The following is a 14,843-nucleotide window of genomic DNA, read 5'->3' on the forward strand; positions in this document are numbered from 1 at the left end:
GTAGCTTAACTGGCTATCATAAAAACCAGATTATAACAAACTACTCATAATATATTTCTAAAGATGCTGGGTGATATGATATTCGCGGCTGCTTAAATTTCATTAGGAATGAAAGAAAGATTAGGGTTGGTTTGGAAGTACAATATATTTCATAAAATCTAAGGACTTAGGAAGAAATTAGTAAAATAGGAATTAGGAATAATTTCCAGTATTAAATGATGATTGAAATACATTATGGCAAGACATCTCACAAGTCCTATTAAACCCATTTGAGATTATAGAGAAACGAATGATTTAAAAAGGATCTTTAAATGGTGTTTATGCCAATTAGTATTTTTAGTAATCGTCCAGGATTTGAAGATTCGATTTATCACATTATTCCAATACAAAAAAAAATATAGATTGATAATAGACAAATAGATATACAGTTCTTAATAATTGGTTTCAATAGAATCGGTGATGATTTTCCATTTCACTAACGATCGAGAAGCCTATACTCAATTTTTTTAATGAGACACATTTGCACCAACTCGCAGCGGTGCCCTCTTAGCTCGGAAAAAGTTTCCTGCTATCTGATTGGTTAGAATTATCATGTCCAACCAATCAGCGAGCTGGAAACTTTTCCGAGCTAAAAGGGCACCCCTGCAAGTCGGTGCAAATCTGCCTCACTAAAAAGAATTGGTTATAGTTATGATGGTGATGTATATCATCATCATCATCATTATCTTCACTATCATCATCATCTCCTCTTACTCCTATTGACGCAAAGGGCCTTAAATTTCGCGAGACGTCTCTATCTTGAGCATTTAAATTAATACTTCTCCATTCATCATCTACTATTTCACGCTTCATAGTCCTCAGCCATGTAGGTCTTTGTTTTCCAACTCTTCTAGTACCTTGTGGAGCCCAGTTGAAAGTTGATATATATACCAATGCATAATTACTATTCTATTTTCCTCTTTTGTCTGAGCAAGAGGCTGCTACCCAAAACAGTTATGTGATTGTCAGGTATAGGATTTTATTTTTCAGGTCAAAGAAGTTAGTTTCGTGTATGTGGACATGAACCATTTCTTCTTTGAAAAGAGAGAGAGAGAGAGAGAGAGAGAGAGAGAGAGAGAGTGAGAGAGAGAGAGAGAGAGAGAGAGAGATGATGCTTTCCTTGCCTTGGAAAATATATATATATATATATATATATATATATATATATATATATATATATATATATATACACATATCTACATATATGTATATATATTTATATGCTGTATATCTATATATATGGTGGAAGAGAGAGAGAGAGAGAGAGAGAGAGAGAGAGAGAGAGAGAGAGAGAGAGAGATCATGCCTTCCTTGCCTAGGAAATTATATATATACATATATATGTATGTATATATATATATATATATATATATATATATACATATCTATATATATGTATATATATTCATATATATATTTATATATATATCTATATATATGGTGGAAGAGAGAGAGAGAGAGAGAGAGAGAGAGAGAGAGAGAGAGAGAGAGAGAGAGAGAAATCACGTAGGCGGAAATCTCAAGCACCGACGAAAACAAAGAGAATTCCCAGCTAACGGAGACTTCTCACTTCCTTCTCCTCTTGAGAGACCGAAATCAAAATGCAGTCGCCCCAATCTCCGCATTCCGCCATGAAAACCTTTTTCGGAAACCAGATCTGATTCTGACAAGGCTAATTGACGTTGCAGTCTCCTCGCATGCTGCTCTTACCTGGGCGTAGAGTGATATATCATGATGGGTAAACTCGAAAGGTGAAATTCCTTGACCGAGTCCTGTGTAATTTTGCGTTAAATCAGTCAGTTTTGTCATAGTATGGTTTCACGTAGGAAATATATTGCTACGGCAGACATTGTTATTATTACTATTATTATTATTATTATTATTATTATTATTATTACTGACTAAGTTACAACCCTATATGATAAAGCAAGATGCTATAAGCCAAAGGGCTTCAACATTGCAAAATAGCCCAGTGAGGAAAGGAAATAAGGAAATAAATAAAAGATATAAGAAGTAATGAACAAATAAAATAAAATATTAAAACAGATATTTCATATTTAAACTATGAAAAGACTTATGTCAGCGTGTTCAACATAAAAACATGATTTTTTTTGAAGTTCTACTGATTCAACTTCCCGATTAGGAAGTTCATTCTACAACTTGTTCAGAGCTGGAATAAAACATTTAGATTCTAGAGTACTGTGTAGTATTGAGACTTATTATGGAGAAGGCCTGACTATTAGAAGGATATTTTACTTTTTTTAAGATTTATAAATTTGTTAGGGTAAGATGAGGATTCTCTCTCTCTCTCTCTCTCTCTCTCTCTCTCTCTCTCTCTCTCTCTCTCTCTCTCTCTCTCTCTCTCTCTCTCTTCTAAAATGATGACAGAAACTCAATGATTTGCTTACATAAAGTAATTCAGACACAAATCAACGATGCGTCACTATATGTTATGAGGAAATTTATCTCAATCTTTAATGAGGTTAATGTCTTTCTTCATTTTCTTCATGTTGAGATTAATAGCAAGAAATTAAGGTAATCATCAGTCAAATAAGTTCTGGTGGAGTCGGCAAAATCTTTGTCAAAAATGAACAATACAAGCTGTAATTAGCCCGTTTAAATACCCATCTCTCAAATCTCTTCACTTCGTTGTCACGCAAAGTGTAAAAGCTATAAAGTATGTAGAAGATGATTTCAGGGCTGGTAAGTTGAGTGTCAGAATCAGCAAGGAAAAGTGACATAAGGCAAGACCACGGATAAGGTCAAAAAAGGTCAACGTGTCTCATTTAACCTGGCACCAATACATAGGGTATCATGTTATTAAATGTAGTTACTCACTCGAATACATCGCTGATAAAAACACTTCTCACTCAAACAAACGCAAAGTTAAAACAAAAGTATTAGCATAAAATAGACGAACATGCTAACAAACTCACGCACACACATACGCAAGAACGGAAGAAATAGAGCAATCTCATAAAATTCAAATACACACACATAAAAACCAGTACAATAATCGAGACTGCATTTAACACTTACTGTCTGCTTCAAAAGTGGTGTCTGCTAAACCCTTAGTTCATTTTTGTACCACAATTATGGCCAACTGGCGCTCTTACCAGAGTGTCAAGGCTCGTTATGAAATCCATTAAAGTTAACCCTGGTTTCAGTTCTCCCTTGTAATGCAGGACAAAAACAAATGAAACTTCAAACGCAAAAGAAAATTTTGGATCAGAGATACTGAGAATCATTTTGGGTTTGGATAGTGCTTGAATGGGTGACCCTGGTAAAAATGTTAGACAACGTCGGTACATTAACCGCCTGAACATCAGGTCAAGCCGTTGAATTAGCAGTCTGGCCCCAATGATACATATTAAAGAGAGAAGTGGTAAAAATTGAAGCACCTTCGTAAGCTACTTTACCCTGAGGGCAGATGGTATTAGTAGTATGGTACATTCACCACACACACGCACACACACACACATATATATATATATATATATATATATATATATATATATATATATATATATATAAAAATTTATATATATGTGTATATGTATATATATATATATATATATATATATATATATATATATATATATATATGTGTGTGTGTGTGTGTGTGTGTGTGTGTATGTATGAGTGCGCGTGGATGATAATATATGTACATGTATATATATATATATATATATATATATATATATATATATATATATATATATATATATTGATACATACACACACACACACATATATATATATATATATATATATATATATATATATATATACGTATATATATATATTTATATATTAAAATAAGCCATATATTTTGATACATAAATGTCTGGATTCTTTTATCGAGGTCGGCATCAGAGTCCCAAGGTTTTGCCTTGGGACTCTGATCCCGAGGTCGGTAAGAGAATCCAGACATTGAAGTATTGAAATATATGGCTTATTTGAATATATATATATATATATATATATATATATATATATATATATATATATATATATATATATATATATACATATATATATATATATATATATATATATTTGTATATATATACATATGTGTGTGCATCTATATACATATACATGTACATATATTATCCATGCGCACTCCATATTTATCATACACATATATATATATATATATATATATATATATATATATATATATATACATACATATATATATATACTGTATACATATATATATATATATATATATATATATACATACATATATATATATCTATATCTATATATATACATACATATATATATATATATATATATATATATATATATATATATATATATACATTATATATATGTATATACATATGTGTGTGCATCTATATACATATACATGTACATATATTATCCATGCGCACTCCATATTTATCAAACACACACACACACACACACACACACACATATATATATATATATATATATATATATATATATACATACATATATATATATATATATATATATATATATATATATATATATATATACTGTATATATACATATATATATACATATATATATATATATATATATATATATATATATATATATATATATATCTATATCTGTATATATACATATATATATATATATATGTATATATATATATATATATATATATATATATATATATATATATATACATTATATAAGGGCTCCAACAGGAAAAATACCCCAGTGAGGAAAGGAAATAAGGAAATAAATAACGATATGGGAAATAATGAAGAAGTGAAATAAATTCTAAGAACAGTAACATCAAAACAGATATTTCATATATAAACTATGAAAATACTTATGTCAGCCTGTTCAACATAAAAACATTTGCTCCAACTTTGAACTTTTGAAGTAATACTGATTCAACTACCCGATTTGGAAGATCATTCCACAACTTGGTCTCAGCTGAAATAAAACTTCTAGAATACTGTGTAGTATTGAGTATCATGATGAAGAAGGCCTGACTATTAGAATTAACTGCATACCTAGTATTACGAAGAGGATGGAACTTTCCGGGATGATTTGAATGTAAAGGATGATTAGAATTATGAAAAATCTTATGCAACATGCATAACGAACTAATTGAACGAAGGTGCCAAAGATTAATATCTAGATCAGGAGTAAGAAATTTAAAAGACCGTAAATTCCTGCCCAGCAAATTAAGAAGAAGATCAGCAGCTGAAGAGCAGACAGAAGAAAATACTCGAAACAAGGTAGAATGAAAGAATTAAAACACTTCTTCAGAATAGATTGATCATCGAAAATCTTGAAACACTTTCTTAATAAGTCAAAATTTTGTGCAATTGAAGAAGACACACACCTAATGTTTTTCTCAAAAGTAAATTTCCTCTCGAGAATCCCATTTAAAATTTTAAAAGAGTGGGATAAAGTTGAAGAAACATTATCAATACTGAGATCCGGATGTTGAGGACTGGCTGTCAATGACCTACTGTACTTACAATCATACTTTGAGTTTTGTTAGGATTCAACTTCATACCCCATAAATTGCACCATGCACTAATTTTAGCTACATCTATATCAAGGGATTCAGCCACCCGAGATCTACATTCAGGAGATGGAATTGATGCAGAGAGTGTAGTATCATCTGCATATCCAACAAGCTTGTTTTCTACGTCAAACCACATGTCATGTGTGTATAGTATGAAAAGTAAAGGACAAAGAACGCTACCCTGAGGAACACCAAATATCACATTTGTATACTCACTATGGTTCCCATCAACGACAACTGTTTGTGATCTATTATATTAAAAAATCAATAAGGATGCCAATAAACGACCCACCCACTTCCAACAGGTTGAGTTTGAAAACAAGGGCCTCATTATTAACACAGTCAAAGGTAGCACTAAAATCAAGGCTAATCATACGAACTTCTTGACCACAATCAAGGGGTTTCTGTTCAGCACTGGAGATTGTAAGGGCATGACATGCTCCAAGGCCTTTACGAAAACCAAAAATGCAAACTAGGGAACAGATGATTACCTCCAGCAAAACTGTTAAGACGTTTTGCCAAAAGATGTTCGAAAACTTTAGAGAATATGGGAGCTGTGGAAATTGGGTGGTTATCAGATGGACTTGAGCTACCACAAACACATTTACATAGTGGTGTAACATTGCCAATTCTCAAATAAGTGCTAAAAGCTCCTCTTCTTGCTAACTTACGCAAAAGGACAGATAGCTTTGGAGCTAAGAAATCTGATGTCTTTATAAAAACCAAAGGAAAAATACCACTTGGGTCCACACCTCCATAATCAACAAGGTCCATCAGGAGAGTTTTAATTTCACAAGATCGAAAAGCTAAACTGGAAAGCAGATTCCCTAAGGAAGTTGAATGATCTTTTCCGTTGAACTTTGGGGATTTCTTAGTCCTTGCGTTTTCTTGTAAACGCCCAAATATCTTGTTGTGGCGGTCTATTGGAAACGTTCTTGCTCAAGGTTTGAGTTCAGCTCGATAGTTTCTTTTTCTTGTGGTGTCTGTAACCTCACCATCTTTGTGAGCTACGAATGGGGGTTTTGGGGGAGCCTATAGGTCTACCAGATGAGTCATCAGTAACCATGGCGGACCCTGCCTGGTCTTAGCTTGTATGGAGAGGGAACTTGGGGCTGATCGTATGAATATATGGTAAGTCTCTAGGGCATTGTCACTGTCCCCTGCCTCTGTCTTCATGAATGGCCTTCACTTTAAATATTTAAGAGACTGAGTTTCAATAGGAAAACGAGGGAAACCTTTTTCTTTCCTGGTATTTTTTTCTGTCGGCTTTATGGGACAGTATGTAATTTCCTGGTGAACGGCGCCAGTCAAAATTGGGCTGTATGGAAGCAAATTTTCAATTGTGTTAATTGTTAGGATGTCTTAATTGTATTACGTTACTCTATGTTTTCATTTTTAAGATTTTGTTATGGCTAAACTTGGAGTTTTTTGCTACACAATATTTCTGTTACACAACCAAAAAAGAATTTTTGATGCGCATTATATTTAATATACAATTACCTCAAATTTCTTAAGGCTGTTACAAGCTTTAGTAATGCTTCGACTTTTTTTCTTACATAGAACTACCCTGGTTCTTCCTCATTTGTCCGTTAAGGCCTTTGGTGACTCCCTTTCCTGACTACAAAAAGTAGCATCACGGACCTTGATGGTATTATTTTACCAATTTCTTCATCTTCTATTTATTTACTTCTACTTACTTATATTAGCACTAGAAGAAGCATAACTTGGGATTGGCTGTCATAGAAGTTCATGACTGTTTTCTGATGGACTGATTCTACAAAGCTGGTTTCGAATTAACTATTGTCACTAATGGCAGAATTTTTTTCTGTAGACAGTTATAACAGCAAACATCGTTTACGTACAGAGAGAATGTATATGCAAACCTACAGAAGTGGTTTTCAAGTCTTCTGTCTATGACTCATATTTTTTAGACTTGGGTAATCCGTTGTAAGTAATTGAATGTTTATACTTATGTAAAAGTAAAAATATGTTATAGGATTTTTTGAAAAATATTTTTCTGGCATGGCAACATTTGAAAATAGTTTTCTTGGTATGGAAGAATTAGGAAATATTTTTCTTAGCATAGAGGCGTTTAACAAAATTATTCTAGATTTTTATCATAACCATAATCTTTTCAAAATAAGATACATGTGGCTGTACTTAGTCAACGGCAATGAATTTTATTCTAGTACACTATATCTAATATCTTTATATTTTATACATTTTATACATTATAGTATTTTGTATATTTCTAATATTTTCTTACTATAGCTTTTAATCTCCATTCTTTTTGGTGATATGATATAACCCAATTCATCTGTAATCAAATGACCTTATGATGAAACTCTGGTAATAATGAGGAATTGAAAAAGACTGCCTCTTTCTATGGCGTTTGAATAGTCGATAATTCTTAAAAATCAAAATATTATTTTTTTCCTCACGATATGTCTTATATAAAACCATTTCAAGATGTCTTAGATATACCAACTTACCAAACAATAAGAAGAAAAGGACATTGAAACTTGTATTTAGAATTTTAAAGAATATATATACTCTTTATTTCTATAGATTTTTCTGTACATGCAAAAAATATAATTTTGATATACTCTATAATTAATCGGCCTAATTATCACAGCACGGTTATCTATCCCCAGACTGGAGAGGGAGGAGCTGCTGCAGCAGCCTGCCTCTGGAAGGTCTGGAAGAAGGAGGCCTTGGCAGCCTGGACTTCGGGGGTATCAGCCACTTGAGGAGAGGAGCCTGGAAGACCAGCTGGAACGGTGGCAGCAACAGGGCCAGTCCATTTGGGCTGGTACTGGTGACCTCCGTGGTGGGGCTGGTGGTGGTGGACTGGGGCGGGCTGCCAGCTTGGGGCGCCGGAGTGGTATTGGTTGTGAGATGGGGCAGCGCCGACTGTGGCCGACAGCTGGTTCTGGTAGGCGCTGAAGAAGGCCTGGCGAGCGGCGTTGACGTCGGCGGTGTCACTCACGGGAGTGACGGCTCCGTTGACTCCGGCGGGAACAGTGGCAGCTACGGGTCCGGTCCATTTGGCTTGGTATTGGCCTGAATGGTGGTGAGGCTGGTAGTGTCCTTGGTTGTAGGCCTGGTGGGGGATGACATTCTGTTGCGCCCTGACGGCTGCGCTCTGGGCAGACTGGAAAGCCTGGAAAAAGCGGGCTTTCTCGGCGGCTACGTCAGGGGCATCTTGGATGAAAGCAGAGCATACGCCCACCACTGCCAATACAACCTGTTTTGGGGAAAGAAAACGAAAGTGAATTAGCTCTCTCTCTCTCTCTCTCTCTCTCTCTCTCTCTCTCTCTCTCTCTCTCTGCTCACTAATTAACGGCATAAGACAGTAGATTCTAAATTATATCTTTTTATTCTCATATGATTCATCTTTTAAATCTTTGATGTATTTTTATTTGTAATGAAAACATCTACTTGTCTTTGGCCTTCTAGAAATTACATTTGAAACTTTGTTCCTTCATAATTAAGCTGGCCACATTTCGAATTTCTCAGAACACGCTTCATGAAATAAAGTATACATAAGATGTAAAATCGAAGCCAAATTTACATTTGTTATCACTCGATTTTCTTTGAAAAACATTGAAAATATTGGATTTATTGCCTTTTATCTTAGATTACCTTAAAATTTTTCCAATTTCATTAAATTTGAAGCTCGCAATTTCGTAAAACCGAAGGTACCTTAGAATTACCTTAAAAATTACCTTGAAACCATGCGAATTACCTCAAACTAAGGTAATTACTTTAAAAGTTTAAACCCTGTTGGGTAGCCTCTTGAAATAACGTAACGATTGATCTATATACGCTGATGTAACAAACAGTACAATTAACAATTAAGTAAAATTAATATGAAAATTCGTAGTTAGTCTTCCCTTCGAAGGATAAGACATTTCAAATAAAGTTTGAATTTTCAAACTGATCTTATGGAATTTGACGGAATCAGGAAGGACAAGAATGCTACTTTTTTCTGAGACTTAATTTCTTTGTTAATTAAAAATGAAAAAAAAAGGTCATCTATAAGAAAATTCACTGTTAATGTCTGAATTTAAAATCTATCTTATTGTATATTATTTATAAAAAACACGAGATCAATGTAATCAACAAAGGCATTTCAATTATTGAAAATTTGGTTATTCTTAGTTTTTCAACCCTGAAACCAAGACCGTATGATTTTTAATTTGTAAAAGCGTTTCATTTTCGAGGAGTGATTTAAGAAAAATAAAACATTTTGAGTTTTGTGAATTGCAATGGAAACCAACTCAAATTATTCGAAATGCTGATCAATGGATATTTACCAAAGTCCTCATGGTGATGTTCTTGAGTGCGAGTCGGGAACCGTACTGTGACTCTGATGCCTCGGAAGGTGCTCTATATACCACGCGAAGCGCTGGTCAGAAGGACCGCAGGGCACCCAGTGGCCTTCAGAAGTGTAGGCTACAGGCTGGGTCTTGCCCTCACCGAGGAGGAGTAGGCAGTGCCTCCTCCTCGTCAAGTTCTATCCCATGAGGGCGCAGTTATATGCCCATCTCTAACCCTTCCATCTGAATACTGTTAGGTGTTCAAAATGACGAGAAAAAAAAAGTGGTGCTTCTCATTTTTCAAGCAAAATAAGCAGCTTTTGTTGCCTTTGTCACTGTAAAAAGAAAGTCCAAAGAGGGAGTGTCTTTCATAAACTTCATACCAAGGATCAGGTTTTTGTTCGGGTTTCCGGTGATAGGAGATTGGGTATCAGGTGTGTTCATGTAGAGTTAGTGTGTATGTACGTGCTTGCGCAAACGAAGCGATGTGAGTGATAAGCTGGAATGAAGAGCAAGGTGAGAAACATTTTTGTCCCCCCTCACCTGCTTGGAGAAGCATTACTTTTTTCCCCACTCGCAAGAACTCGTTCAAAGGCCTCGAATTCTGCCACGCCTTCGGAAAGACGTTTGGCCCTCCGAGATCGATGGGGAGCAACGGCGCCTGCCGCCCTTTTGAGATAATCACCATGGCATTCATCGCGAAGACGCCGTGACGCCCTGTGCAGATTCATCTTTAAGTGAAGAGAAGACTTCGGAAAGGACTTCTTTCTTATCGAGAATATCATCACCGGGTTCTCTCCAGAGGAGACAAAATCACTAAATTCGTTCGTAACTGCCGCTTTAAGTGAAATAGTTTAAGGAGGATTTCTCGTTTCAACTAAGATAATCACCGTCGGATACCGTTTACAGAGGACATTTCTGAAATATCTAAATTTACGCTTAATGAATATACACTTGCATTCGAATCTACCGTGATGTCTACCATTCACGGACTGCTCAGGTTGCAAGAGCCCGCGGTAGTTATCTATATCTTCATAATCTCCACTATACGTTAAATTGAGGAATCCATTTTACAAATAATAATAATAATTACTATAATCGTTTTAATTAGTTTCCCTTTTACGAATACCAATAATAGTTCATTCTTTTTTATCACTGTGTCTTCTTAAAGCAACTTTTTACCATTTGTTCTGTTTTATTGCACAAGGGGAAATTATACCCCGTACGAATTTAACAATTTAAACCTCTTGACATTTCTATTGAGGGAGATGATGTTAGTGAAAAGTAACGTTATCTTGATTAAAAGAAAAAAATCCGGCTGCTAGATCCGTTCACTTCATTTGCAACGTCATTTTGGGAAAAAAAATGGAAAAAATTTTGATGGGAGAGAAACGGTATATCGGATTTTATCTGTCTCCGACTCGGGGCGCTCCAAAAGGTCATGAGTTGGTTCGCTCAACAATTCAGCGTTCATGGCGATGTTATAACTTTCAGTTTGTGCTCGTGGATGTACAAAAAATTCGATGGATACTTGTGCTTGCCGTCAATTTAAATGATTTCCTGTTTATATCTCATTTCTTAAATAGGTGTATGTGGATGTCGCAGATTTCAATGTTTGTTTGTGGGGTGAAATCAAAGGCGTTAATGTTTGTGAATGACGTATATTTCAATGAGTGTTTTGGAATGTTGGAAACTTCAATAGTAGCTTGTGAATGTCGTATGTGTCATTAAAGCCTTGTGTATCTCAGTTTGATTACAGATGAAATGTCATGTTTTACATTACGTATTTGTGAATATCGTAATTTCCATAATTTTCCGAATGTCATCTTTCAATGTGCTTTTTATGAAAAAAATCTTTCAATATATGCTTTTGAATGCCATGCCTTCCGGTGTTTGCTTGTGATTTCCATAACATTTGATGGGTGCTTGTGAATACATCTGCCGACGAAAAAGTCGAGATATCAAATTACTAAATGTTAATCTTGATCTGAGAATGCATAATTAGCTTCGCTATCATAATTATATCGTGTCCGTTCTCTATCTACGTTTAAGCTCTCATTTAATATCAACGTTATTCAACATAAGAATTCACAATAAATACAATCAAAATTCAATGACAATTTATGAAAAGAAAGAAACTAATGATTTATCCATCTGAAGGAAAATAGAAACCTAACATGAAATTACTTCTGTTCACTTTGGGAATCGATTTCAAAAAGTCATTTCAGAGAGACAAAAAGTTACAGATACGAATTCGGATACAGAAATAGTTTTGTAATATTCCAAAATTCTCAATAAACTCCATCGCTCTTATGGACAATCTTAATCCCTCCCAATAATGTGTGAAGTCATTGAACTATTAGTCTCTATTAAGACAGGGATCATTATTGGCCCATCTTTTTTTTATAAGTGAATAAATTAAAATCTAAACCGAATGACTAAATAATTCAAACTTGACTGTCCAGTCTGAGGAAGTTAGGTGATTATGTTCAAGTCAATTTATTCATCAATAAGTTTTTATATTTGGCAACTTATTTTTAGGTCGTTGTTTGAACGGCCACTTGTACTTGTGATTAGGGAATCTAAAACTATTCTATTCCCTTTTAGGGTGGAATCATATACGTTTTCATTTGACCCGTGTTTATTCTTAAAATGGTTACAATAATTTTCCATTTGATCCAACAAATAGACCACTTTTTTTGGTAATTTAAAGTTTAAAATTTATTTGAATAACTTTTTTAGTCAGTTCTTTGCTGGTTTTCTAAATATTAGTGTTTACTTTCTTATCATTTACAACAAATTGTACACAGTTGCTTCATTCCAACAACTAGTTACTGAAGATCTATGCATATCTGGACATTAGGTGAATATGTTTTTTATTTTTTATCTACCTTTTATTCAAAGAACCATATTTTCTAAATTTCTTATACTTTTTTAAGAATAAAGACATTGAAGTCTTACATAGTTTCCAACTCAGTGCTTTTTTTTATTTTTTTTTTTTCTTTAGTTTACAATTCATTTGCGAGTGTATCATCAAAATCATATATTCAATACATCTTAAAATCTATATTCATATCAAGAAAAGTTGAAAGTAAGAAGTCATTGTAACCCCTAAATTAGACCTAATTTGAGGAAATAACAAAACAACATTAATATTGATACTAATTTTCATGGGAATTGTAAAACTTCATTTAGATTATAGCCACGTGCTCTTCACTTTTCTTTGGAGTGGTGGTTTAGATTTCTAATCCTCTCGGTAAATATTCATTTAACCTTCATGAACAACTTTTGCTTTCTGATAGATGTCAATTTCTTTTTTAAATTTACTTGATGTTTATATTACTGCCTAATCGCTGTTTTGTTTGATTTCATAAGGGAAGATTAATGCTTAATTTTAGATTAGGGAATGGACTCATAATAATAATAATAATAATAATAATAATAATAATAATAATAATAATAATAATAATAATAATAATAATAATAATAATAATTATAATAATAATAATAATAAATAATAAAAATAATAATAATAATAATTATTATTATTATTATTATTATTATTATTATTATTATTATTATTATTATTATTATTAGCACATTTGCCAATTTAAAATCTAAGATTAATTATTATTATTTAAACAAAAAATATAGTGACAATACTGATAAGGATTTGATAATAATGTCAATAATATTGAAGAATTATATTGTAAATAACAAGAAAAATAATAACAATAATAATAATCCTGCGATGAATTATATCAATATTATTACCTATATAATTACACCCATGTTATTCTTTGAATCATATCTCCGTCTTACCACTAGTGTTTATATTCATTGTAGATTATAAGAACTTCCATAAGTCAAATAATATTTTTTCAATTGATATACAAGACCATGGTTATTTTTCATCGAACATCGTCTCCTGGCGTTGCTAAAAAGTAGCCTTCATCGGAGAAATATGTTGCTGAAAGGAAACGAGTTTGTCTCCTTATTCAAGATTTCAGTTGCCAAGATATACTATGAGATTAGACAACTTGTCTAACGGGATATGTGCAGGTTAGGTATGATCACTAAGGAGAGGGAAATCAGGTAGATGGATAATAAAAATTGGTAGGTTTAAGAGAAAGAAATCTGATGGGACGCTTGTACATTTTTTTCTAAAGCAAAGTTAGATTCAAATATTTCCTAAATTTAATTTTTGCGAATGTCAAATTTCTAAATCAAGTTTTCATTAGATTTGGGAGAATTTATTTCGCAAAATATGAAAATTCAGTTCAAACATATTCTTTTAGAAGGTTTAACAAATCTATATTCAGAACATGAAGAATATATTTTTTGTGTTCTAGGACATACTTCAAATTCTTATTAAATTGACTTAATGTTTATAAACAATAACGATGAACAAAATTCTGCAGTACAATTTTTCCACATATCCTACTGTAAACAAAAAATCCAAATTAATTCAGTCGGCTAATAATAAAATTTGTAAAATAGCTTTACTTAAGCAGATCGCAAAATCCACAGTGAAAACATTTCTCTGCCTCTTATACACCAAATTCAATAAAGATTAATTCCATGTCCAAGTTTGTTGAGTTTAGTTTCGGTAGATATCAGAGCAGAAGCAAAAACCATTTGAGAGGCGTGATATCAATTGATGGTAATTATGATACTTGAATTCTACTTCACTTATAAGAACCGTATATTTTTCCAACTAGTTATCGTGTGTTTATTAAGCATTTTTTACCATTTTGAACAGATACATTCTTAAAGAGTAATTTTCAACCAGTTGCTCTATACCGATGTGAAAAATTGGCTTATTCCCGAATAAATTTTTCCAAAGTGACAAGAATGATTTATACCACATATATTTTTTAACCTTAATGCAGACATTATTATTATTGTTATTATTATTATTATTATTATTATTA

At 32.9% G+C, this 14,843-nt stretch overlaps 1 protein-coding gene across 1 annotated transcript; it reads right to left on the bottom strand.

The window, feature by feature from the left end:
- Window positions 1–8,109: 8,109 nt before the first annotated feature.
- On the bottom strand, window positions 8,110–10,060 carry LOC137638783 (cuticle protein CP1499-like). Its single transcript, XM_068371151.1, has 2 exons — window positions 9,907–10,060; window positions 8,110–8,834 (listed from the first exon to the last, which is right to left on the bottom strand). Exons 1-2 carry the CDS (start codon window positions 9,916–9,918, stop codon window positions 8,232–8,234), a joined length of 615 nt encoding a protein of 204 aa, XP_068227252.1. The 5' UTR covers window positions 9,919–10,060; the 3' UTR covers window positions 8,110–8,231.
- Window positions 10,061–14,843: the final 4,783 nt, after the last annotated feature.

The sequence above is a fragment of the Palaemon carinicauda genome, chromosome 3 (assembly GCF_036898095.1).
Source record: "Palaemon carinicauda isolate YSFRI2023 chromosome 3, ASM3689809v2, whole genome shotgun sequence".
NCBI classification, from domain to species: Eukaryota; Metazoa; Arthropoda; class Malacostraca; order Decapoda; family Palaemonidae; genus Palaemon; species Palaemon carinicauda.